Below are 23,046 nucleotides of genomic sequence, written 5' to 3'. Positions count from 1 at the left end.
GGTCACAGCTATGGGGCCCGAGACGCTTCCCTCCCACCTCCTCAGCTTTCTTTAAAGAGGCTGAGTAACTCCAGAAAAAGAAGCAATAATAAAAAGCTGAACACTAAATACAGTGAATTTCAGGCAGGACTTCCTTCCTTCCAAAGTCTTTGTGTTTCTTGGGGGTGAAAGAGGAAGACTGGTGGCCATGCAATGCTAGAAAGCACTAGAAGCTGTCTGATTCCTGCAAACTCATCTTAGCTGCCGTGAGCATGTCTGGTCCTTGGCTGGTGCTCAGATGCCCAAGGAACAAGCCAACGGCGTTGGGGGTGCAGGGACAACTGTGGAGAGCTGCACCCGGAGCCACAGACGCGATCCCTGTGCAGGCGAGAGCCCTTCTCAGCGGGCCAGGCATCTGTGCTTTGTGCAGAAACCGCACAGTTGGACGTCTGCTGATGAGAGGCAAGCTGTGTCCCCCGTGGGGCTGCCCAGGTGCTGGGGCCATCATAGCCAAGGGAAAACACCCCATCTGCAGTGACACCGTGTCTCATGTTCTCACCAGTCACCCGGGACAGAACACTGGGTCATTTCTAACACAGATGGCAGACGACAAAAACTTCAATGTTAATAATGAAGGGCATTTAGTTTACCAAAATAGAGGTTAAAATGAAGATGTGATTGCTGCTAGTGAGACCACCGAGGAGAAAAAACAGCATGTGCCTGTGGTGCGCCAACACATCTGCTGCTGCGCATCCTTCTGCTGCTGCGCATCCTTCTGCTGCCGCGCATCCTGCTGCTGCCGCGCATCCTTCTGCTGCCGCGCATCCTTCTGCTGCCGCGCATCCTGCTGCTGCCGCGCATCCTGCTGCCCCCAAGCCAGCGGCCGCTGGCACCTGCCGGCCACGCACGTGCCTCTGCCACTGTCGCACTGTACGTGGTGGGAGGTGCTTCCTTTTGACAGTTTGCTACCTCATGCTTTGAAACATGGTATTTGACTTCTGTTTACCGATAGATGCTCCTGAAAATCACCTGACTAAAGAACTCCAGCTATTTACCATTGATCCTGAAATTATCCACTGCTTGATAAAATCCAGCTGTAGCATTTAGCACCGTGATTCTGCTTCACTAAAACAAAAGCGAGGGCCAGTGGATTTCGCCTTGTTGGTGAGGCAAAGGAAACGCAAGATCTTAACTTCCTGGTGTAACGAGCAACTTCCAGTGGCACAGGCAACATTACATGAACAAGAAGCCACAATATGGGATGTGCTTCACTTTTTTTTAAATTGTTTTCTGTTTTTATTATAGACGTTGAGAATAATGTTGCATAGAGCACCTGGGAACTGGGAACAAGCACAGCAGTTTGCCAACAGAGGATGCAGGGTTTTCCAATCAAGAAACTGCCTGCCAGCCTGACAAACAGAAAATGAATTAGCAAAATCATCAGAAAATACCCAGCGGAGAGCAACAGTGCCTCAGCAGCAGAGGCAAGTTGACCTAATATGACTTCTCTGTCAATACCTTTGGTGTTTGAATGATTCTGTTGGCAATTTAAATTCCTCTTCAAACATTTAAAAGATAACACTTAGTAAGTGGGTAGCCTCATGGAGAAAATGCTTGTGAAAATTATACTGCATGTTGTGCCTCTCACTGGTTACTCAGCAGCCTGGCCAGTCGGCATTTGGAGCCACAGTTCCCCCGCATGGGTACTGATGGGAGAGAGACCGAGCTGATGCTCTGGCAGCAGATGATGAGAACAACAAAGGAAAGCAATGCAGGCGCTGAGTGCACAGAATAAGAAAACGCCCATCCCAGACAGGGTGATTATGTCCCATCTTATTAACTAATCCTTTTGCTGAAAGGAATTTGCCTAAAGACCATTTCCAAGAAGGCTGCACGACTCCCCCCATTCATAACTAGTGCGGTTCACCCCACAACATGACAGATTTCCATTTCTGAGCCCTGCTTAATAAAAAGTTCTTACTCGACAGAGACAGTCTTGTCAGACGTAAATTAGAAGCTTGTCACTACAAAATGTAATTTCCTGTAAAATAAATGCTGTTCCCTAAATCAGAATACTGGGCTGTTTCTTTCCCTTCGAGGTGTGGCCGGCAGTGCCCATCCGGCAGGCTCAGCTCAGTGCCTGAACCGCCAGGGACAAGCACTCTTGTTTTGGGGCGGAGATGTGCATGCAGGTCCCGCGGCAGCACCCACGGCCATGAATCGAAACGCCTGCCACCTCCATCCTGGCGGGGCTCAGGCTGGACAGACAGCCTCTCCATGGCTCCTCTCCCTGATCTGTATCTCATCTGCTTTGCACAGGCAGGCAAGAGGAGATCTTGTTTGCCAGCAGGATTTGAAGATGCATCACTCATGACTGTTTGCCTGAAAAACATTTTTGTCAACTATAGCACGTAAACATGTGATTAAAAGAAAATCAAATGTGCTTAATTACAGGGGACAGGCATTTTGTCATTGTATAATTAAAACCTTCGAATCTGACCTGAGACACACAAGTACAGAAATATAAATAATGCATTCTGCTGGGCTAAAAAGCAAGGCTATTGCAGTGAACACACACGGAACCCAAACTTCAGTTTTCATTGTGTCCTTGAATTAGAGGCCTTACAACACCTAACAAAAAGAATCTTAAAAGTGAATGGCAATTTGAGAAATAAAAGAATTTTCTTTTATACAGTGAATAACTGCCATTAAAGGCCAGATTTTAAAGTCTTGTCTTCTTAGAAGACCCCCCATACTCCTTCATTGGTGCAGATAATTTCAGTGCAACCATTTATGCAGCAAGGCGCTAGGAAAGATAAACATTAGAATCAGGATTTGAATAAATATTGCTATTAAAGTACAATGCTGAAACTTTTGCACATTTGCAGAACCAAACAAAGGCCAGGCCCCGTTCCAAGGAATTTTAATTCCCCATAAAGCTACACAACCATATGGAGAGGTCCCAACCAAAACAAGGGGTTCGCTCTGACCTCCCCGTGGTCAGTGTGCAAAGCCACAGGGCAGGCTGCAGCTCGCTTTTGGTCCCAAGAAAGGCTCACTCCAAGTGCCATTACTTGGCAACTAGGAGGTGGGGGCTCTGCTCGCTGTCTGTCCTGGCTGCCAGCTCTGAAATCAGCAGATCTGTAGATTTTCCCCCTTGCTAGGGGCAGAAACTCGCTGAGATGGTTTTCAGCTTCGGCTCAGAGGATCCACCCTGCAGCAGGAGAAGGATGCATTCACTCACGCTGAGGCAATCCCTTAGGAAGGTAAAGACCTGCTGGGCAGCCACGTTGTGTCCATCGATTTGGACTGTACTGGTGGTCTGGCTGCCAAGCATCCAGTTACAGAGGGAGAGCGTTTGCCAGGAGAGCAGCAGTAGAAAAGCTACGAAACAAACTTATTCTGGCTATTTGAAGGGATACTTCCTCCCACAGCCCCAGGCACTGCTGCTGCCCCTGCACCCAAAACATGGCAGCGAGCATCACACATCACACGGGCAGCAGCACGGGGCTCTCCTGGTGCATCCCTGGCCAGGCAGCGGCAGGGCTCTGGCGCCGGCACAAAGCCCACGGTGGTGAGTTCCATGAAGCCACAAAGCTGGGGCAGCTGCATATTAAAGTTTATGTACGATCATGAGAAAACCCAGATTTAACCCTCTCTGGTCTTGCTTTAGGGAAAGCCAGGGTAGACAGTGAGCAGTGTTTTACTGTGCTGTGTGACACAATGCTGTGAAAGTAACTCATTGAAGTTTACTGACACATTATTTAGTGCATCCTCCCTTCTCCCAGCTCTTCAGACCTGGATTACAAATTCAAGGTCCTGTAGATTGTTCCACTTCAGTGGAGAAAATAGGGACCGAGTTAATGACGCTGGTACAAGTTCAGTTACAAGAGCAGGCTGCTTCCCAGAGCGTGAAAGGAAGGAAACAACCCCAGACCGTTTCCTTCCTCCTAACTCCAAGCCTGTGTCCCCCCCTGCCCACAGACGGTCCCCCAGGGTAACAACCGGGACATTGGTCCCCGTGACGGGGCAGGCGCCATGGGAATTTTTCCGCAAGTGAGAACCACGTCTGCCCTTGAAGGACTGGCAGGGACAATGGCACTGCTTTGCTTTCACAAAAAAGGTTGGGAAGTGTCACTGACCACATCTCGTAACAAAAATATGTGGTGTGAGAAATCACCGGAGAGGATGTTGGGCTCAGGTACTACCCACACTCATTCTGTGTAAAGAAATGAGAACCTGGAGAAAGAATTTTAAAGTTAAAACTCCAGTTTTGGTGCTGCGTGATAGATTTCACAGGTTGCTACTCCATTACGTGGCCGATACCCACACAGGCCAGACCCCTGGCTGTCCCTCTGTCCCCCTGTACTTCTGAACCGAAGTCACCGGGCACAGCGGAGCTCTTAAAGCAGCGCCTCAGCTAGTGGCCACACAGCGCTTGCTGGTGCCCGTGGGGTACAAGGCCAGGTGCTCCCCGTCCCCTCTGAGTCCCCACTCCCCGTGTCCCCACCGAGCCCCCAGTCCCTGTGCTCCCCACCAACTCCCTGATACCCACCGAGTCCCCATTGCCTGTGCCCCCACCGAGTCCCCGCTCCCTGTGTCCCCACCAGGTCCCTGATCCCCACCGAGTCCCCGCTCCCTGTGTCCCCTGCCAAGTCTCTGATCCCTGCAGTGTCTCTGCTCCCCGTGTCCCAGCTCCCCGTGTCCCTAGAGCCCGTGTCCCCCCCGAGTCCCTGCTCCCCTGTGCCTCCACTGAGTCTCCCTTCCCCGTGTCCCCCCCCGAGTCCCCACCGTCCGTGTCCCCGCCAAAGTCCCTGCTCCCCGTGTCCCCGCCGACTCCCCGATCCCCGTCGAATCCGCGCTGCCCGTGTCCCCGTGTCCCTGCCGAGTCCGGGAGGGGGTGCTGGCACCCCGCCGCTGCAGGCGCTCGGGACCGGCGGCCAAGGGGCACCGCGCCAGCCGCCCGCGGGGGTCGGGCCGGGCCGGGAGGCGGCTGCACGTGCCCCGCCCGCCGCCGGGGCCCCGCCGCGCGCGGCTTCGAGCCCGGGCTCCGCCACACCGGCGGCGGGAGCGGCCGCGCCGCCGCGAAGCGCACGCCGCCACCCGGGAGCCCCGCGCCGCTGCCGCAGGCGCCGCCGGGGAGCGGGCCCGCCCCATCCCGCCCCGCCGGGGAGCCCCCGCGGCTCCGCCCCGTCCCGGCCCGCCCCGTCCCGGCCCGTCCCGCCCCGTCCCGGCGGAGCGGCGCGGCGCGGCGGGCATGGCGGCGGGCGGGCGGCGCGGCGGCGAGGAGCTGCCGGTGTACCTGGCGCGGCCCGGCTCGGCCGCCGTGCCCCGGCAGAAGCGCGGGGGGCTCTTCTGCAGCGTCGAGGGCGCCTTCGAGAGCAAGACCCTGGACTTCGGTGCGCTGCGCGTAGGGCAGCGCCGCGCCCCGCCGCCCGCCCGCCCCGGCCCCGACCCCGGCCCCGACCCCGGCCCCGAGTCCGAGCCGGGCCCCAGCGAGCCCCGCGCCGCCCCCGACGAGGAGCGACTCCAGGACCTGGCCCCCGCGGACGGCAGGGTAAGGGGCCGGGGCGTGGTGCGGTGCGGTGCGGCGCGGCGGGGCTGGCCCGGGGCAGCCGGGCCCGGGGCGGGCCGGCGGTGGGCTCTGCGCCGGCCGCCCGCGTTCCCCGACGGGGAGGGCCGAGCTGCCGCCGGCTCGGTTTCTCGTATGAACGAATACCGCCCCCCCCCCCCAAAAAAAAAAAAGTGTGTGTGTGTGTGTGTGTGTGTGATTTTGGAGTTGCCAGTCCAAACAGGCAGGTCCTTATCTGCCAGTGGCACAGATCACAACTGCCAGATCAGCAGTGAGGGACAGGTGATGCCCATCCCTGGCAGTGCCCAAGGCCAGGCTGGACGGGGCTGGGGGCAACCTGGGCTGGTGGCCGGTGTCCCTGCCCGTGGCAGTGCTCTAGACTGGATGGTCTTTAAGGTCCTTTCCAGCCCAAACCATTCCATGGTTCTATACCATCCCATCTATCTGGAAGTGGCATCACTGAAAGTATCATCAGGCACAAAGTTTCTCAACTTATGCCAAACTCAAGGTAATAAACAGATTCACCACCTCCGCAGCGTAGCTCCTTCTGCCAGGGGCCAAGGTGTCATGCTTTTTTGGCTCTGGTCCCATTTACACCAGCGTGAGTTTGGCAGAAGGATGATTGAATTAACAGTGCCACGTGGGTACCCGACTTGGGATTTCGGTGAGCCTGATGCTCATTTACATATGAGGCAAGTAAGGTCGTTAGGTGGCCTCTTGATCAATGAGTTCATTGGGGGCTGAAATTTTTACTAAATAGTCATCTTAAGGGCAAGGGTTTTCAAGGGTGAACAGGGCAAATTATTAAACCCCATTTTAAAAATTGGAAGCACAAATCACCGAAGTAAATAGTGAGCCTGCAGAAGTGGTGTGGCTGTCTCAGGGTTCTGCAGAAACCTCCGCTTGTGTCCGGAGCATGAACCTTGATAAACTGCAGACGTTTGGGACCTGGAGGACTAAGCTCAGCAGCCAGAGCCTGGTGGGAGAGCAGCAGTGAAGGGCAGTGGCTTGGCCTGTCTGGGTTTTGGGGAAAAGCATCAGACTGTCCTTGATGTCTCTGGTCTTCTGCAGGAGCTTCTAGGTAGGCAGCGGGTCGCTTTGAGGTTTCTTCATTGCACTTAATTTCTTCAGCCTCTGTTTTTTAGTGTCTTATTGGCATGCGATTTGGTTCCTGTTACTGAGCTTTGCTCCTTTACAGCCCTTTTTACACAGTCAGGAGCAAAACTAACGTTACTGCTATCGGTACCGACCTCGTCTGTATGGTTTGAATAGCAGCTGCAGAACTCTGACCACTGCGTTAATTTTGTGCTGCTGCTTGTTGGAAAAGAGACAGAAACTCATGACAGCCTGCCTGTGGGTTTTACTCAGAGTTTTTCTTTATTAGCCATACCAAAAATTTGGAACAGTCTTGTTCCCTTTTAAGGTCTTAAGTAGACCCTTATCTCTGGAGTTTTGCAGCTGAGGTTTTCCTTCAACAGCTCCTCTCTTCCTGAGGATTTCTGCTCCTAGATTTCTTCCTCTGATGCCTTCCAGCTGATGAGCACCAGGAACCAAACCCTTTTTATCTGCTTGTCTTGCCTAAGAAGGTGGGAAGCTTCATGTATGTGTTCTTGTGCATATGTGGCTAGAAGGGATCGTGTGACTTGGTACTTCAGCCTTGAAGTGTAGGATGCCCCAGGATGGGAACGCGCGCCATGTGTGCTGAGCCGTGCGGTGCCTGCCCCGCCACGGAGAGTTCGCTTGTGTTGCTCACACATTCAGAGCACACAAAGGCTCTTTTTGTCAAGGCAAATGGAGCTTCTTGGAATAATTTCCCAGACTTAAGAAACGTTAAGTCATCTCCCCTTGACCAAGCAACTTATTAGGAAAGCTGAAAGTAAGAGACTTGCCTGTGCACAGGGCAGCAGAGATGTGTCTCCTAACTTCTGCAGTGAACAGTTTCTTGGAAGTACAACAGACCAACATACTTTTTTTTTTTTTTTTTGCATTAATTACAGTTAAAGCACTGGCATTTCTGCAGGAAAGACAACTGCAGCGTGTAACCGCCCAGTGATAACACGTGGTGTGGTACGATGTGCTGCTGTGACGCGGGCCCAGGCAGGTGTTTCAGGCTGACTTTCCTTTATCACGAAGCCTGTCAGAAGGACAACAGCCGAGCTGTGGATTCGGGTGCAGAGAAGCCACAGCACGGTACAGCAAGGGGTACGGCGAAGGGCTGTTAGGTGCCGGGCCTTTGCTTTGTCAGTGGGAGTTTGAGCTTTGCTGGTTAATTTGGGAACAGTGGCTGGTCGCTGGGGCTGGAGGAGACCCTGGCCACCGAGGCTGCTGCCTGCCTGCCTGCCTGCCCCTGCGGGCAGGTGGGCTCTCGGGGCTTGGCCACATCCCAGTGCCCGCTCCTGGCGCAGACTTGCCCAAACAAGAGACATGCCTTTTGGGTGCTCTTTGCTGCAAGCAGGAGCCTGCTCTCCCCGGTACAAGGATCTGCTGCAGCAGGGGTTGTTGTTGCAGAACACTCAAGGTTTGGAGGAGCAGTGCTGGGGGGGCCACATTCTGCTCTGGTCTAGGCTATTTGCAGAGACCTGATTTTACAAGAGCGATTTAACTTGCTGCAGGTTTCCTTCAGTAATGGCCTATGTGGACGCTACCCTTGTGAAGTTTCCTGCAGTTTTCCTTGAGAGCTGCCATGCCTTTGCCAGAGGGGATTTCAGCGCTTACTTTACGATAATGAAGTCAGAGAGCTTCTCTGGAGGTTGCAGGCAGCACCCTCTGAATTCCTGTGGTCGGGATGTTCTCCGAGGGCTAGCGGCGTACGGATGGTGGCAGAGAGCTGCACCGCTGGGCGTCTGTGGAGGCAGTGTGGGTTTGAGGAGCGGGGAAGGAGTTTGTGCTCCGTGCTCAGTGCCTGGGAGGAAGGTGAACCAGCAGCCTGTGGTAGCTGCCTCCATGTGCCTCCTCCCTCGCTGCTCAGCCGTGCCGAGACCCTGCTTTTTCCTCCGCCGGTTCAGTGTCACAGGCAGGAGCGCTCAGCTCATTACACGCTTGCTGCGTGGTTCTGCAGTGAGGTCGGCATTTCCAAGGCAACTGGCTGTGGTCCCACAAACACGGGATTGCAGCTTCACTGCAGGCTGGGGCAGCTTCTCAGCCTGGTGGCTGGGGAGGAGGATGAGGAGGCTTCCACCCTTTGCAGGAGCCGGGAGTGTGAGGGAAACTACCAGGCAGCGAAAGCAGGCGAGGGGTCCATCCCTCCAGGTGACCCACCGGCGCCAGTCCGTAGCTTTCTCCTGGAGGTCGCCAGCGTCACGCGTGCCTCGTTGTGTCCAGTTGTGTGACACCACCCCGATTCAGGTGGTGATGAATCCTGGAAGGAGACACAAGGCTGCCTCAAATAGAGAATGAAGCTTGAACTAATTCGGTTCTCTCTTAGTTTTCCTTTTGACACATGTAAAATGTGCTGTGACTTCAGCATTCAGCTTTTTTTTTTTCCAATTGCCAGTATTTTATAGCGGAAACACCAAGCCAGCTGCAGGCTTTTCTTACGCGTGAACTTTGCGTGATCAAAAAGCTGCCATTGTGCACTGCCTTTTAGCACAGTTTAAAGACTGGCATTTGTGAAAGGGGTCATGAAGCACTTTGATAACATTAATTCATAACCTCAGTATCACCCCATTCAGCAGAATGCTCTGGGTTTCGGTTTGGTTTTACTGTTTTTTAAGAGAAGTATTTGGAGTTACATTATTTCTGGTATTTCTACAAACAATAGGAACAAACCTAAGCCACTGAACTAGTTCCCACAATGCAAATACAACAGTGAAACCTATGTTATAATTCATGGAGTTTGATGCTAAAAAATTGAAAAAATTCCCACACGTTTTTTGGTGTTTTTTGAGAAATCTGATGCCTGAAGCACAACAATAAGGAGTCAGTTCTTTGGCTGTTCATGCCAGGATACAGGTTGTTGCCAGCAGTTATGCAAAACGGCAGTGTTTGATAAACCACCCCTCCGTGTGAGAAGACACAGCTATTAGATTTCATGGGGGTTATGCAGTAGGGTTAGTTTTCTAAAGAAATTAAGAATTCACTTAAGAGTTCCTGATTGCTGCAAAGAGGCTTTGCTTTGCCAAAACCCTCACTGTAACGTGGAAGCAGTTTGATTATCGCACTACCTTGTGGCAACAACGCTCGGTTCCCTTCTGTCCTCACTCAGCTCCAGGTGGCCAGGGCTTTGCCAGCTGGCTGGCCCTGGTGCCGTGGGTGTGCACTGGGAGCAGGGCGCGCGGGCACGGCGGTACCTTGCTACCACATCCATAAGGCACCATGACGGCGCGCCGAGCTCGCGCTGCCGGGGCTTTGGAAGGATGCTGCGATTGTGATTCTGAGTGATGTGTTCTGGAAAACCTCATGCTTTTCCCAGGAAAATGTAGGTCTCTCCGGTACTTTTATGCACAAAAGAAACTGGGTTTTGCAGCCAGGTGTAAACAAGATGGGTTGACTGATCGCTCAGTCCCGCGTTGATCCAGCCTGTCCTCAGCCTTCCTGAAGCAGATCTCTCTCCCCTGAAGAGGCGGGGGGCACCGGGCAGTGGGCTGGCGCGACCTGCGGGGTGAGGGTTTCTGCTGGTGCCTTGCTGCTGGGGCACAACCCTGGGGATGCACAGTGTTCGGAGGGGTTCTGTCCAGGTGGTTTAGAAGGGGCTCATGTGCAGGGCAGGGAGGCCTTTTCTGTGTCCGTGACAGGGTTTATAATGCTCTTTATCTTTGCAAAATGATGCCCCCATAGACTCTTTCTTTAAAATAAAAAGACAGTGATATTTTTTCTCAATGTTTAACAATGAATAATAGATCCTAGCCGTGGCACGTTTTATGGAAGCAATTAGGCATCACCAGGCATGCCACGAAGTAAGTCTACAAGATGCTTTAGCAGTAGCCGGTCGCAGCAGGTAGGAGAGGTGATGCTTCTTTTAATACTGTATATTTTTTCTGAAGTTCTCAGAAAATGCAGCAAGACCTGCACCTGATGCTGTGTCAGGAAAAGCTTGTTTTCCTGAGTTGCTTCCAGCGTGGCTGGGATTGCCCCTCCCGTGCCCGCAGACCCACAGCGGCTCACCCAGTACCCTGGTGGGGGATGCCACAAGAAGAACACCTGCAGCAGGACGTGGCTTCAGAGATGCAGCAGCTTCTCTCCTCTGAAGCGGCTCTGGGCGATGAAGCCCAGCAGGACATGAGCTGCCTCTGTCCCCACCGAGCTGCTGGCGGTGGGATGGGGCGCAGAGGTGCGGGGCTGCTGGAGCCTGCGGGCCTGGCAGAGGTATGCGGAGGTGCCTTGGGAGCCTCCTGGCAGGCAGCGCTCCACCAACAAGCGTGCTTTGGGAGCCGAACTGCACGAGCCGCATGGACATTTCTTGTGGTTCTCACAACTTTGTGTGACTTTTGAGGTGCCTGTTTTGGGAAAGAAACACAAACAATGAAAAATTCTAAGCAGCAGCTAAACATTTTGGGATTTGCAAGGCAAGACTCATTGCTTTCTCACTGGGAAGAGGCTTTGTTGTGCTGAAAATGCTGAGCTTTTTTCTGAACATGATTGAAAGTGTCAAATGCAAACTTCAGTAGGTTTAGATTGAAATGAAACATTGCAGTTTGGCTGCAGCAAAATAGTAGGCTCTGTCCAAAATAATTTTTTCCTTTTCTTTTTATCTAAGATGTCAGTACCTCCAAGAGGCCAGAACAGCCCCAGCTCTGCCAGTTCACCGGGTGGGAGGAGTGTTTGTCTCCAGTCCATGCCAGGCTGCTGTTGACAAGGTGGCCTAGGCTTCTGGGGGCTTTTCCTAAGGCATGGCATCGTGCTGGAAGACAGGCAGCTGCCAGGGTACGGGTCTTCCAGGAGGATTCAGCAGAGTGACAGGGCTGTAGCTCAGCAGCTTTTACACGTCACTCGCCACCGCGCTGCTCTGCCCTGCGGGTGCCAGCAATCTTCTCGGGGTCCGGGCTCGCCGGGTGCTTGGGGTGCTGCCACGCTGCTTCGCCTTTGCAGAAGGGTTTTGCTCGCAGTCCTGGCTGGGCAGCTGGGGTCCCTCAGGGGCTGGGCTGGGGGCTGGCTGCCAGCGCCCTCCACACCAGGCACGTGGGTCAGGGTGGTCCAGGAGAAGCTGGGGTCTCACCTGTGAGGGGAGGGGACCTGGAAATGGCCTGAGTCTGTGTATACCCTGCCAGCTGGGCGGCTGGCACCGGAGCGTGAGCTTGCACATTGTCTAGGCAGATACAGCCACGTAGGAAAATTGTGTGGGTCTTAAAGGGAGGGCGTAGGAATCATTTGGTGGGAAGCTGTATGCATCTGTAATGCTGTATGCATTGAAGTGACTGTTGGGTGTCACTAGTGAGCTGGAAGGAGAAGTACAGCATGTGTGCAGGTGACAGTGGTGTTGTGGATGCCAGCTGGGGAGGGACAATCCCGACGTGGTCTTGAGGACTCAGAGATGTGAGCTGGGAATGACAAAAAGGTTCAGCTCTGGAAAGTGCAAGAGAACAGCCTTAGAGAAAGACTGTAAAATGTCGATGCCATTGCAAATGGCATCAAAACAAGGAGGTTTTGTGATGAGACTCAGAAAAGTGATTTCATACATGTGGCCTACCCGCCAGAGATGGTCTGGGCAAGTGCAAAGCTGGTCACTGGTGGTCAGCCCTAATCCCGAGGGAAACCATGGCGGAGACCGGCTAGAGCTGCGTTTGCTCGACCTCTTTACTTCAGGCAAAAGCTTTTGCTACATGGAGTCCTTCCATCGTCACCTCTGCAAAGAGGTGGAAGGCAGAGAAGTTTGATTTTTCTGCCGGGGAGCAGTTGCTATGGATGGCTGGAGGAAATGGGAGGAAGAAACAAAAAGCAAACATGCCGGCAGCCTTCCTGGAGACAGGGCTGAGAAGCTGGAAAATATAGCTGGACCTTGGCTTGTTCCGCTGGGCTGGCTCTTGGCTGTGGGTCGGATCCAGCAGCATCTTTCCCATGGCTCTGCTGGGAACAGCTGAACTCCATTTTACAGCACATGGATTTGGATCCAGTGACGGCTGTTTCCGTTCAGCTGAGAGGGGAGAATTGACGCCGAACAGAGAGCTCAGGCCTTTCTAGTCCTTGCTCCTAAAGAGGCGAGATTGGTACCTGTATTTCATGGGCTCAGCTGGCCCACCTGCGCTCTGAGGGGATTGAGTCATCTCAGTGGAAATCCAGATGCTCTTGTGTAGCCAAAGCTCACCCCACGGGGGGAGCCAAGTATGAAGTGGAAGCCTCCAGGCTTGGCCTTAGCGTTTTGCCAGGGATGACGTCTCAGGGTGAGCGTTCTTCTCTAGCCGGGGTGCAGCAGGGAGGGATGCAGCTGCCCGCAGCGGGAGCAGGCATCTCCAGAGGGGGGGTGCTGTGCGCCATGGTCCCCATTGCAGCATGGTACCCCACTGCCCCGGCCGGCTGCTGGTGTGGCTGCAGGTGTCGTCGTGGGGGCTGCGGGATATGTCCTAAAGAATGGGGTTGTTACCTCGTGTGGTGAGAGCCTGCGTCCCCAGCCGTGCTGCCGTGGGTCAGGCCTCAAGAACACTGATGCTGGATTAAAGATCATGAGATGACAAAGCAGCCAGGCATGCTGTGCTCTCTTTGTTTGTAGCTGCCATGATTGCTGATAGCATCCTGCTTCACTGGTGCCTGCGGCTGTTACAGGGCTCTGGGGCAGTGCTCCAGGGAGAGCTTTAGGGCATCCCTGTACCTGTCGTGGATGCACAAGGATGTGTGCTGTGTCACAGCACTGACCCGAGATCCTTGCTGTGTGCTCGGGCACCTGCCAAGACCCTGTCCCAGCCTTGGGCCAGTGGAACGGGTGGCTGGTGTGCCTGAAAGTGCTTGGGTAGCTGCTGATTCGGCAGTCACCTCTAGAGAGCTGTCTGCAGGCCGCTCCGTGTCACGCGCAGAGTGGGTTGCAATGGCTGTGCTTTTGCTAGGGTGAAGTGAGTTCAAACTGCACAAAAAAGCTTCGCAGAAGTTCTGTGTGTCAGTGGAGAAAGGAAGCAGCAGCTTGTGCCTTTAACATCACGGTGAAATAGCTGAACCTAATAAGAATCTTGTTCCTCAACACACACATTAAAGAAGTGAGGAGGGACCCTGATTTGGCTCAGACTTTCCCTTTGCATCAGACTGATGTATGAAGGAGTGGGGAGACAGGCAGAAGGGACTGAGGTGCCATCATTGGATGCAGCACGTGCTCTGATCCCATGTGGGAGAAGAGCTGTGCCACCGTTGCAGCTGCACTTATCATGCACGTGGCACGAGTCTGGATCTGTTCGTGGGTGGGGTTTGGGTCCGTCTGTGGTTTACAGCATCTGGTTTTCTCTGGGATGTAAAACAGATGATGCTTCCAGTGAGCTGAGCCAGCCCCAGCCAGGTGCCTTCAGTGTTAGAGGTGTCTCTGGAGAGGGGAGCTCTCCTTAGCCTGGTGTTTTCCAGCTGGAAAGGGGTGCCTGTGTGCTCCCCGTGTCTGCTGGCCAGGGGTGTCGGACCTCCCGCAGGGGATGCAGCCAGGTCTTGATGTCCCTGGGCTTCCTTTTTTCATGTGGCTCTTTGCTGTGACAGCACAGCAGCCTGCAGCAGGTTCTCTGCTCACAGCTGAAGACTGGAGAGTTATTTTTGAGCGTTTCTTTGGTGCCCTGGAGCACCACCCACTTGGCCAAGAGCCTCCTTCTCTTAGTGTTGCAGGGAGGACCCTGTCTGGCCTGGGGGTCTCATGTCAGTGGGGCTGGGGCTGTCAGAGGTGCAGGCAGGTGGGAGAAGGGCTGCAGGGCGGGACAGGGAGGGTGGCAGCAGCACCCTCCAGCAGCTGCACCAGCCGTGGGTTGCAGAGGGTCTGGCTCTGTGCTCTGGTGACGTGCTGCAGCAGGAGCATCCACCACAGCCCCGTGCTGCTGGCACTGGGTGGCTCTGCCGGGCTGGGGGCTGGGTGGGGGAAGAACAGTTCTGACTGAGAATGAAACGCCTCTCGGGGCACCCTCGTTTTTTCCTCCAAGCCTGGTTGTATGCTCTGCTACTTCCGCTTCTTTACTGGACCATTTGGACCCTACTTCTTCACCCAGGTGTTAAGCCCTTGCGCTCCCAAGGCAGTTTGCAGATTCAATTTTTGCCCTTCATGCACATGATCAGTAACAAAACCAGGGAATGCCTGCTGCTCTGCTGGGCTCTCGCATTTCCATCCTGCCTTTGAAGGGAGGAACCAGAGAGAGGCGAGGACCCACTGGAGCTGTGGGGTGAGGTGTCTCGCCCAGGTGCTGCTGATGCTGGCAGCGATGCCGAGCAGAGGGACAGGGGCGGTGGCAGTGCCTAGTCCTGCAGCCCCCACAGCTGGCGGCTCCCTGCCGGCCCTGGCACCAGGGGAAGGAAAGCACGTCTTGAGCCACCCAAGTCACCGGCACTTTGTTGCTCTGCAGGTTCAGGCTGTAATTGAACTAATTGGCCTTGAAGCATCAGTCACTCGTGTACACACACTAGCATATTCCATTTGACATGTTTGGTTTCAACCCGATTTATTTCTGGCAAAGAGATGAAGCAGTTTCTCCCTTGGCCAGACACCTCTGCACGCCCGCAGGGTGCAGGAGCTTGTGCCATGGGGACGAGACTTCCCAGCTGCAGTGTGGGGACCGGTCAGTCTTTGTGGTCTAAAGCACTGAGATCCCATTGTGTGAAGGAGGGGCAGCTGGGAGCCCAAGGTGGTGTGGCTGCAGTCCCTAGGCTGTGGGCATCAGGCTACCGACTGCTTTAACCACCTGAGTATGTCCGTGCCCGGTTCTCCATGGTCTCATGGGGACAGCGCCAGGCAGCCCACAGACCTCAAGGTGTCCCCAGACCACCGGGTGGAAACTGATGTTTTGACAGGGCTGTTGTCTCGGTGTTTGCTGTGGACACACTGTGGGCTCCTGACGGCCAAGGGCAATACCTTCCAGGGACTTCTGCTTTTACAGAGCCTCTGTTACCCGCTGTGAAGCATCATCTCAGACAGGCTCTGCAAGCTGCCTCATGAGGATTTTGTGGAAGGCATCACCTTCAGTCCAAAGGAGAAAGAAGGGAATGGACCTGAAGTTGCTGTGACCTCTAATCCTTAATAAGGCTGCAGATAAATTCTGGCTTGAACCCACCCTGATGTCAGTTTGGACAGGTGATTGAAATTATGGTAATCCAGCTGGAGTGGAGGTAACACCTACCTGAAAACATTCAGTGCTGACCTGGAAGTTTAGTTTGTTTCAGGCCATGCATCTGCTGATTTCCCTCCTTGTTTCCACTGCCAAAGCCCTGATGTATATTCTAGCCAGGAGAAAAACTCAGCAGTTGCTCCACTGTGGAAAAACTTGTGTCAGTGCCCACCGCCTGCCTCATACAACATAAAGAAAGTCTCCTGCTGCCTCCTGGCAGACCTCATGTGCATCCAGCACCAGCAGCTGAGTTTGATTCCTTCCCATTCATGTCTGCTCCAGAGTGGGAGTTTGCAAGGCTGCAGAGCTCCATATTGCCTCTGGGAGATGGTGTGGATGGTGGGAATGGTGTGAAAGACGGTGTAATTGTGTTTCTCAGTAACAGAGCCAGTGGGCTCTCTTCCCAGTTTCCTCCAGCTCTGGCTCTCAAGTTGAGCATCAGAGGTTGGGAGAGCTGGAGCCAGAAGCACTGAACAGCATGATCGTCAAATGCTTGTGAGCACTCATCACTTGGAGCTGGGCTCCCCCACAGAAGTAAGGGTGACCCCATGGATCCCAGTGGGAAGGGCACAAAGGAGTGTGGAGGAAGAGCCACAGCTCTGGGTCGGCAACCACCTTCCTCCGGGCACAAGTGCAAGAAAAGCTTCTCTGAAGTTTGTGTGTGGTGGAAGTTCCTGGTGTGCTGGGTAGGAGTGCATGACCAGCCTCTTGAGACACCACATCTTGCCAGAGTTCCACCTGGAGAGAGCGCACCAGCTGCGGTGTTTCCATCCCTCGGATTCACTCTGCTCCGAGGAAGCTCAGGTCCTGAAAGCTCCTTTGCTAGGAGAGGAGAGGGGATGGTTTTATGTCAAGAATATGTATGGGGAGGAGAAGACCCTGTGCATGGGGACAGGCTGTCCTGGCAAGTCTACTGAACATGATGACATTTGAGCCCTGATTATTCCCTGTCTGGTTATATTCACTGTACCTCAGTTGTGTCCGTCTGTAAGAGCTGCTTGATCACAGTCACAGGGGGTTGGTGGGATCTGCTTTCTGCCTGTGCACTAGGGCTGGGTCAGCACAGTCCTCATCTTTCCAACAGGTGTGTGGCCTGGCTGCTGAGCACTGGTGGGCCACGGTCAGAGCTGGGTTTGTTTCGGTGACGAAGTCCTTGCAACAGCACGTGCTTTCTGTTCGATGTTCACACCACTGGTGTTCCTCACCGTGCTCCTGTCACCCATCGTGGCTGCCCACAAACGTGTAGTGCCATGTTATCCCTGTAGGTCTTTCTGAGGAGGTTATGAGCTGTAAGAGTATTGCCATTTTAAAGTAAGTTTCAAATTGACCAGCTTTCTTATTGAGGATGTTTCGAAGCATGCAAGTAACAACTTTCGGACTGCACTTGGAAGAGGTCCTATGGAAAAAAATATAATCTTTCTCCATTCTGAATGTTTTGGGCCCAGGACAACATGTTTTACTCTATTTGTGTGAGTGTCACATAGCAACCAGAAGGAAAGCGCATCCCTTCGAAAGAGGGGTCTGAAGTCACCGTGGCTGGCCAGCATCCAGGGGGTTGATGCAAGCTCAGTGCTTGAAAGTGTCTTAAGTGCTCAAGTCAGCAGAATCTGTGTGTGTAGTCTTTTATCTATTATTAACTGCTACTCTTTCTGTTACTGGCTCCAGACAAAGTAACATGGTACCACACAGCACAGGGATACTCTTAAACTTTCTGGAAAATGGGTGAGTGAAGTTTCAGGAGATTTGGAGACGGGGTTAGAGGGTGTTCCTCATGTCCCAGCTCCACCCAGTCTAATTTCAGTAGAGACCAGGACCTGTTCTTGAAGCGTTGCAGCATCATGGCAAGAACAGTATGCTCTGCTACCGTACCTCCTCCTGGCACGCTCCTTGGTTGCAGGGGCTCTGGCGCAGCACTGCTTCCCCGTTCCCTTCCCGGCGCTTGCAGACACCTCCTTGCCCACGGGTGCACCCAGGAGTGGGAAGGCTTTCAGCCCGGGTCTTGCCGAGTGCTGGTGTGCAGCAGCTCACAGGCAGCACGGAACGGAGGCCGGAGGCAGCGGTCCAGCTGGGCCAAGCAGCCCATGCGATCGTGCAGATATCCTGGCAGTAATGAGTAGGTTACAGAGAAGCTGATGACTTTCACTTTAAGCTGGTGAATGCCTTTTGGGTTTAGAATAAATTATGTATCCAGTAAACTTTCTAAGAGCTTAATCGGAAGCACACACAGAATAACAAACTTGGTGAGTAATAAAAGCTGTGGGCTGGGTTTCTGAGCCAGTAGAGACATCAAAGCTTCTGGTAAGGGAGAGCTGCCATACCAATCGATGTACTTAAACCCTTCAGCAAGGAGAACGTATGATTAATGCTGTTGAGCGTGACCCTCCCCTGAACCCCGGCAGCAGAGCCGGCACTCCAGACAGTCCACACTGGAATCACCCACCTCTCTGGCGCTTGTGGCAGTTGGAGCTGGCTGCAGTGCCAGGGGTCGTGCCGTGAGGATTCCTTTGCCCAGGCACGCGCTGGGGAGCAGGGTGCTCTTTGGGGTCCCGCAGCCCTTGCAAACCATAGTTAGGTTCTAATTTGGAAGGTGAACTTAAGGGAGGGCTGGGTCAGGCAGCTTGTTTTTCTAGCAGGAGCTAGAAATGGGATTTACAGCAATGCCTGTGCCTGGTTAGCTGTGGGATGTGGCTGGCAGATGGCACACCATTAGCAGCAGGATCTGTAGAAGGATCTTGCTGATGGTGTTCAGAGCTCTGCACGTGAGAGGAGGCGCAGCTGGCCTGGGAGAGCAAGCAGGATTCAGGCCCGGCCGTGACTGTGCGGGACCTGCCGGCAGCATCGGACCGCGTCAGACAGGAGAGGGCAGGCGAGTCCTTCCCATCCCCGACTCGGGCTGGGTGGTCTGGCCGGCTGGCGGGGGGGGTCCCAGGCCAGCATGGTCCGGCTTGGCACACGCGGATACTTGTAACCAATTCCACAGTTTAAACCTTCCTACCAAGATCACAGCTGAGGGGATACAGGAGTCCTCAGTACTGCTGACGGGCACAGTGTTTACAAAGGATGCAAGAATCCCGGAGTCAGACCTCCAGTGCATTTTACTATTTTTTAAATGTTTCCAATTCGTGTGCCTGTGAAAGAAAGCTTAGGGTGATGCAGATGCACTCCAGCAGTACCCAATAATCCATTCTTCTTGAGATTTCTTTCACTTTTACTTACGTGCCGGCTGTGCAATGGGCGAAGTTGGATGCGTGGCACTGGGTGCTGGTGCCCAGCACCTGAGGTGCAGAGGGTGGCAAGCCCCGGTCAGTGCGCGGGGAGTTTTCTGTGGGACAGTGCCAGTGCACTGAGAGCGGTACCCAGAGCCCAGTACAGGGAGCACATACCCAGTACTGGCTGCACTGGGAGCAGTGCCCACAGCCTGGTATGTGGTACCGGCTGCACTGGGGTACCTGGAGCCCAGTACCCAGTACTGGCTGTAGTGGGAGCAGTAGTTGGAATCTGGTACCAGCTGCACTGGGAGCGGTGCCCAGTAACCAATACTTGGTACTATCTGCACTGGGAGCAGTACCCGGTGGCCGGTACCGGCTGCGCCGTGGCGGGCGCCCCCTGGCGGCCGCGGGGGGGCGTGGGCTGGGCGGGGCGGGGCGGGGCGGGCGGGGGCCCCGGTGGCGGCTGGCACGGCGTGCGGCGGGCGCGGGCTCGCCTTTGTGCGGAGCGGGCGCGGAGGCCAGAGCAGGCGGCGGCGAGGCGGGCCGGGCCGGGACGCGCCATGTCGTACCAGGGCAAGAAGAACATCCCGCGCATCACGGTGGGTGCCGCGGGCGGGGGGGGGGGACACGCTGCCGGTGCGCAGCGCCCCGCGGGGCCGCCGGGGAGCACGGGGCGGGTGGGGGGCGCGGCTGCGAGGCGGCCCGGCCCGGAGCAGCGGCGGCGGCGGCGCGCAGACGAAGAACCGCGGCCCGTCCCGCCGCCCGCACAGGTGCCCCGGCCCCGCCGGTGAGCCCGGGCTGGGCGGAGCCGTGCCCCGGTGTCCGGCGGTACCCGCTGCCCGTCCTCCAGGGGAGAGCGGCGGCAGCCTCCCGCGGAGCCCGGCGAGCCCAGCACGGGCGGGCGCCCCTCCGAGCGGGGCCGGCGGCGGGGAGCGGGCGGCCGTTCCCGGGGCGCGGCGGGGCCGGGGCGGTGCGGTGCGGTGCGGGCGGGCTGCCCGGCCGGCCCGCAGGGCGTTCCCCGCGCTCGGTGCCGCCCGCCGCATCCCCAGCTGCGCCCCGGTGCCGCCGCATCAGGTGCAGCGGGCCCTGGCTGGCGCAGTAGCGCAGGGACCACACCTACCGCCGGCACGGCGCGGCACGGCTGGGAGAAGGGCGCTGGCTCACACGGTCTGTGTGGCGGTGCGGAGCCTCGGGGTCCCCGCGGTGCCTGGCAGCGCTGACCCCCTCGGCTGCCGGGCTCTGGTCCAGCTTGTCCCTTCCTCCGCGGGGCGGCTGTTCTCCCCGGCCCCCCTAGGGCAGCCTCACGGGGCTCTCTTCGGGGAGGGCAGGCGGGGCTTTCGTCTTGTAAGTGGCTTTTTGCTGGCTTCGCATAGCTCCTGATTTTCCTCCTGAGGACAGATTTGGCCCCTTGAAGATAAAGGGAAAACAAAGCACTTGAGTTCCGTTACTCCTTTTAATCTACAGATGTGAACAATGCACTCCAAAGAAGCGCAAAGATCATTACCACTGTAAAAAGAAATCCCTTTGTCAATCCAGATTGAATTCCTTTCTTAAGCAGTATTACCGCTTCACACATGTTGTCTTTTCTGTATCCTTAGACCACCATGCTGACAACAGTACTGCTGCAGGTAGGAGTTCTCCCATTCTCTGGGGCCTTTTCTGCAAGGACCTTTATGATACGCTTTAACAATATGCAGGGCTTGTTCCTGCTCCTCTGGGATCTGGCAGGAGCTTTCTCACCTCAGTGGTAACAGAATCTCACCAGTTGCTTTATTTCTCCATGTTAAATCCTTTCCTCAGCCTGCTGAGGCTGCAGGTGCTGCGGACGCACGGTGTCTGTGTAGCTGATGTTACAGGTAGCTCTCTCCTCTGACTTGTTGCAGCTTGGTGGCAGCCCTCTGGGACTCACTTGCCCTGTTCTGCAGCGTTATCGTGTCCTGGTTGGGGTGGAGGGGATTGCTCTGGAATTCTGGTCAAATGACCCGTATGTCCCGAACCCATGCTTTGAGGCTCAAGGGAAGCAACAAAGTGAAGTCAGGTGTTGGGTGGTCTTCTCTGGTTCAAAGGAATGGCAGAAAGAAAATCTCAGCTACGGTGTCTCCTGTAGAACAAAGCCTCTCCTGTCCCTTTCTGCAGATTGTTTTATTTTTATTTATATTTATATTTATTTTTAGTAATTCTTCCTAGATTTCCACCCGGGAATCTGTTCTTGCATGTCCAGACACATAGCAGCTTCTGGGCACGGCAGATTGTCAGCTAAGCTCTGCTTGTTAACAGAGAGATTTTGGGGACTGTGTTGTGCCATTAGAACATAAGACATCTCAGAGACCTTGGAAACATCTAAAGCATCACATCTGGGGAGCATGACAGTATACAGAGAATTACAGGAGCCACCTTGTGCTGGCAGGTGACTCACCTATAGATCTCAAAGCTGATAGCGCTGAAGCAGTGACTGAGCCCCATAGCATATGAAGGGAGTGGTGCCTTCCTCACTTCGGTCGCCCAAGCAATAAGCAGGTTTGGCTTCTGTGTGGGAATTAGGTAATTTGAGGATTTTTACTTCCTGACAGCTATTGTCTGAACTATCTAGTGATTTTCTGGAGATGTGCAAACACTCCTTCCTGTCGTACACAACAGTGCTGCAGTCAGAATTCATAGTTAGTTTCTGATAATAACGTGAAAAAGCACAATTTGCCTGTTGTATCTGTTTGCAGCGATTTCTGGTATTTTCTAGCACAGCCATTTTAGTGGAGAAGCCAGGAGCATGAGTGAGGGGTGCATGTGTTTGTGCAAGATAAATTGCTGGGGTAAATATTCCCAAACTAAATTGTAAAAGCCTAGTCAAAAGCTACGTGTGACAGGCAGGACCATAGCCCTTGAAGGAAGATCAGGACGTGGGCATACTTGTTGGTTGTGATGTGGAGAAAACATGGGGAAGAGGTTAACTGAGTCTTTTGGCTTTCTCCGTGATTGCTTCATCAGCTTGATATGTAAGTGTTGTTCTTCACTGTGGCTTAGGTTGTGCATAGTGCATCAGAGACCAGTAAACGTAGTATTACTTTCCAGATGTGTGCTGATGCTGGGATGCCCCCCTCAGGAGAGTAGTAATTTCAAACCTTGTGTGTCTATTGAGAGACTTTTTGTTAGTTCCTTTTCCTTGATTGTTTGGAGATACAATCAAAATACTTCTCCTGCTGTCCACAGTATGTTTTCCTACCCCTGCGGAAAGAAAGGTGGAAGCCTGAAGTGGTGAAATGCCTTGCCCTGGTTTCACAAAGTAGCTGTTAACAGAGCTGTCAGTTGAATCAAAATTGCCCAGTCTTTGTGTTTTGGTTGCAGAAACCTTCCCCACCCCAGGTAGACTGGAGTTACCATATTTTTTTCTTGGTGTAAGCCATGCCTGTCCTGTTCAACCACCCTGTCAGAGCCCACAAGCACCATCTCTGTGATGTCTCTGGCACCTCTAAAGACAATGAGGTCTGCACGGGGACGGCTAGTATGTTGTATGAGGTGCAAGCAGGGGGAAAAGCCTCAGTTACTGACTAGACAGATTTTGGTAAACTGGCAGCGATCAGTATGGTGTTTCTGACCATGCCCACAGACTGGGGGGGTCACTGGGTGTAGCTGGCAGCTGGCTGGCTGTCCCTGTGATTCCACCCAGGGGTTTTTCCATGCTGTCATGTGGTACATGAGTAAGGAGACATCCAGCTACTGATGAAACACCGTTGCAATTAGTGTATCTTTTACAAGGGAAAGGGCGATAAAGCCATACACCTGCTTCCATGCTACACTAATTATGCCCTTGGGCTTTGCAAACAAGGTGAGCACTATTCTTGGCTGGATTCAGCAGCCTTCTGGAAGCTGCTGCCTCCCTTCTGCAGTGTCACGCTGAGAAATGTTAAGAGACCCCCCGATACCTTGGGGTCTCAAATGACCAGGTGATGCTTAAGAGCATCAGGAGCAGAGTGTGGGCATGAGGGAATGGGTAATGGTTTTGAAAGCTTAATCCCAAATGCCAATGGGCAGAGAGACAGGGAGCGTTGGGCAGAAAGGCTTCCCAGCAGGGCAGGGGTGTCGG

At 54.3% G+C, this 23,046-nt stretch overlaps 1 protein-coding gene across 2 annotated transcripts in view; it reads left to right on the top strand.

Annotated features, from left to right (window-relative positions):
* The first annotated feature begins 5,207 nt into the window (after positions 1–5,207).
* The window catches only part of DPYSL3 (dihydropyrimidinase like 3), a 39,088-nt gene continuing 21,249 nt past the window's right edge, over positions 5,208–23,046 (top strand). Inside the window, exon 1 of one of the 2 annotated variants that reach the window (XM_040604739.1) lies at positions 5,208–5,536. In XM_040604739.1, the coding sequence (XP_040460673.1) occupies positions 5,237–5,536 (300 nt within the window). In that variant the 5' untranslated portion in view covers positions 5,208–5,236. Of the gene's footprint in view, positions 5,537–19,416; positions 19,568–23,046 lie in introns of those variants that run through there. The other variant, XM_040604740.1, reaches the window with a different exon arrangement.

Source organism: Falco naumanni, chromosome 8 (assembly GCF_017639655.2).
Source record: "Falco naumanni isolate bFalNau1 chromosome 8, bFalNau1.pat, whole genome shotgun sequence".
NCBI classification, from domain to species: Eukaryota; Metazoa; Chordata; class Aves; order Falconiformes; family Falconidae; genus Falco; species Falco naumanni.
The sequence above is the reverse complement of the archived record's forward strand: the minus strand, read 5'-3'. Positions and strand labels throughout refer to the sequence as shown.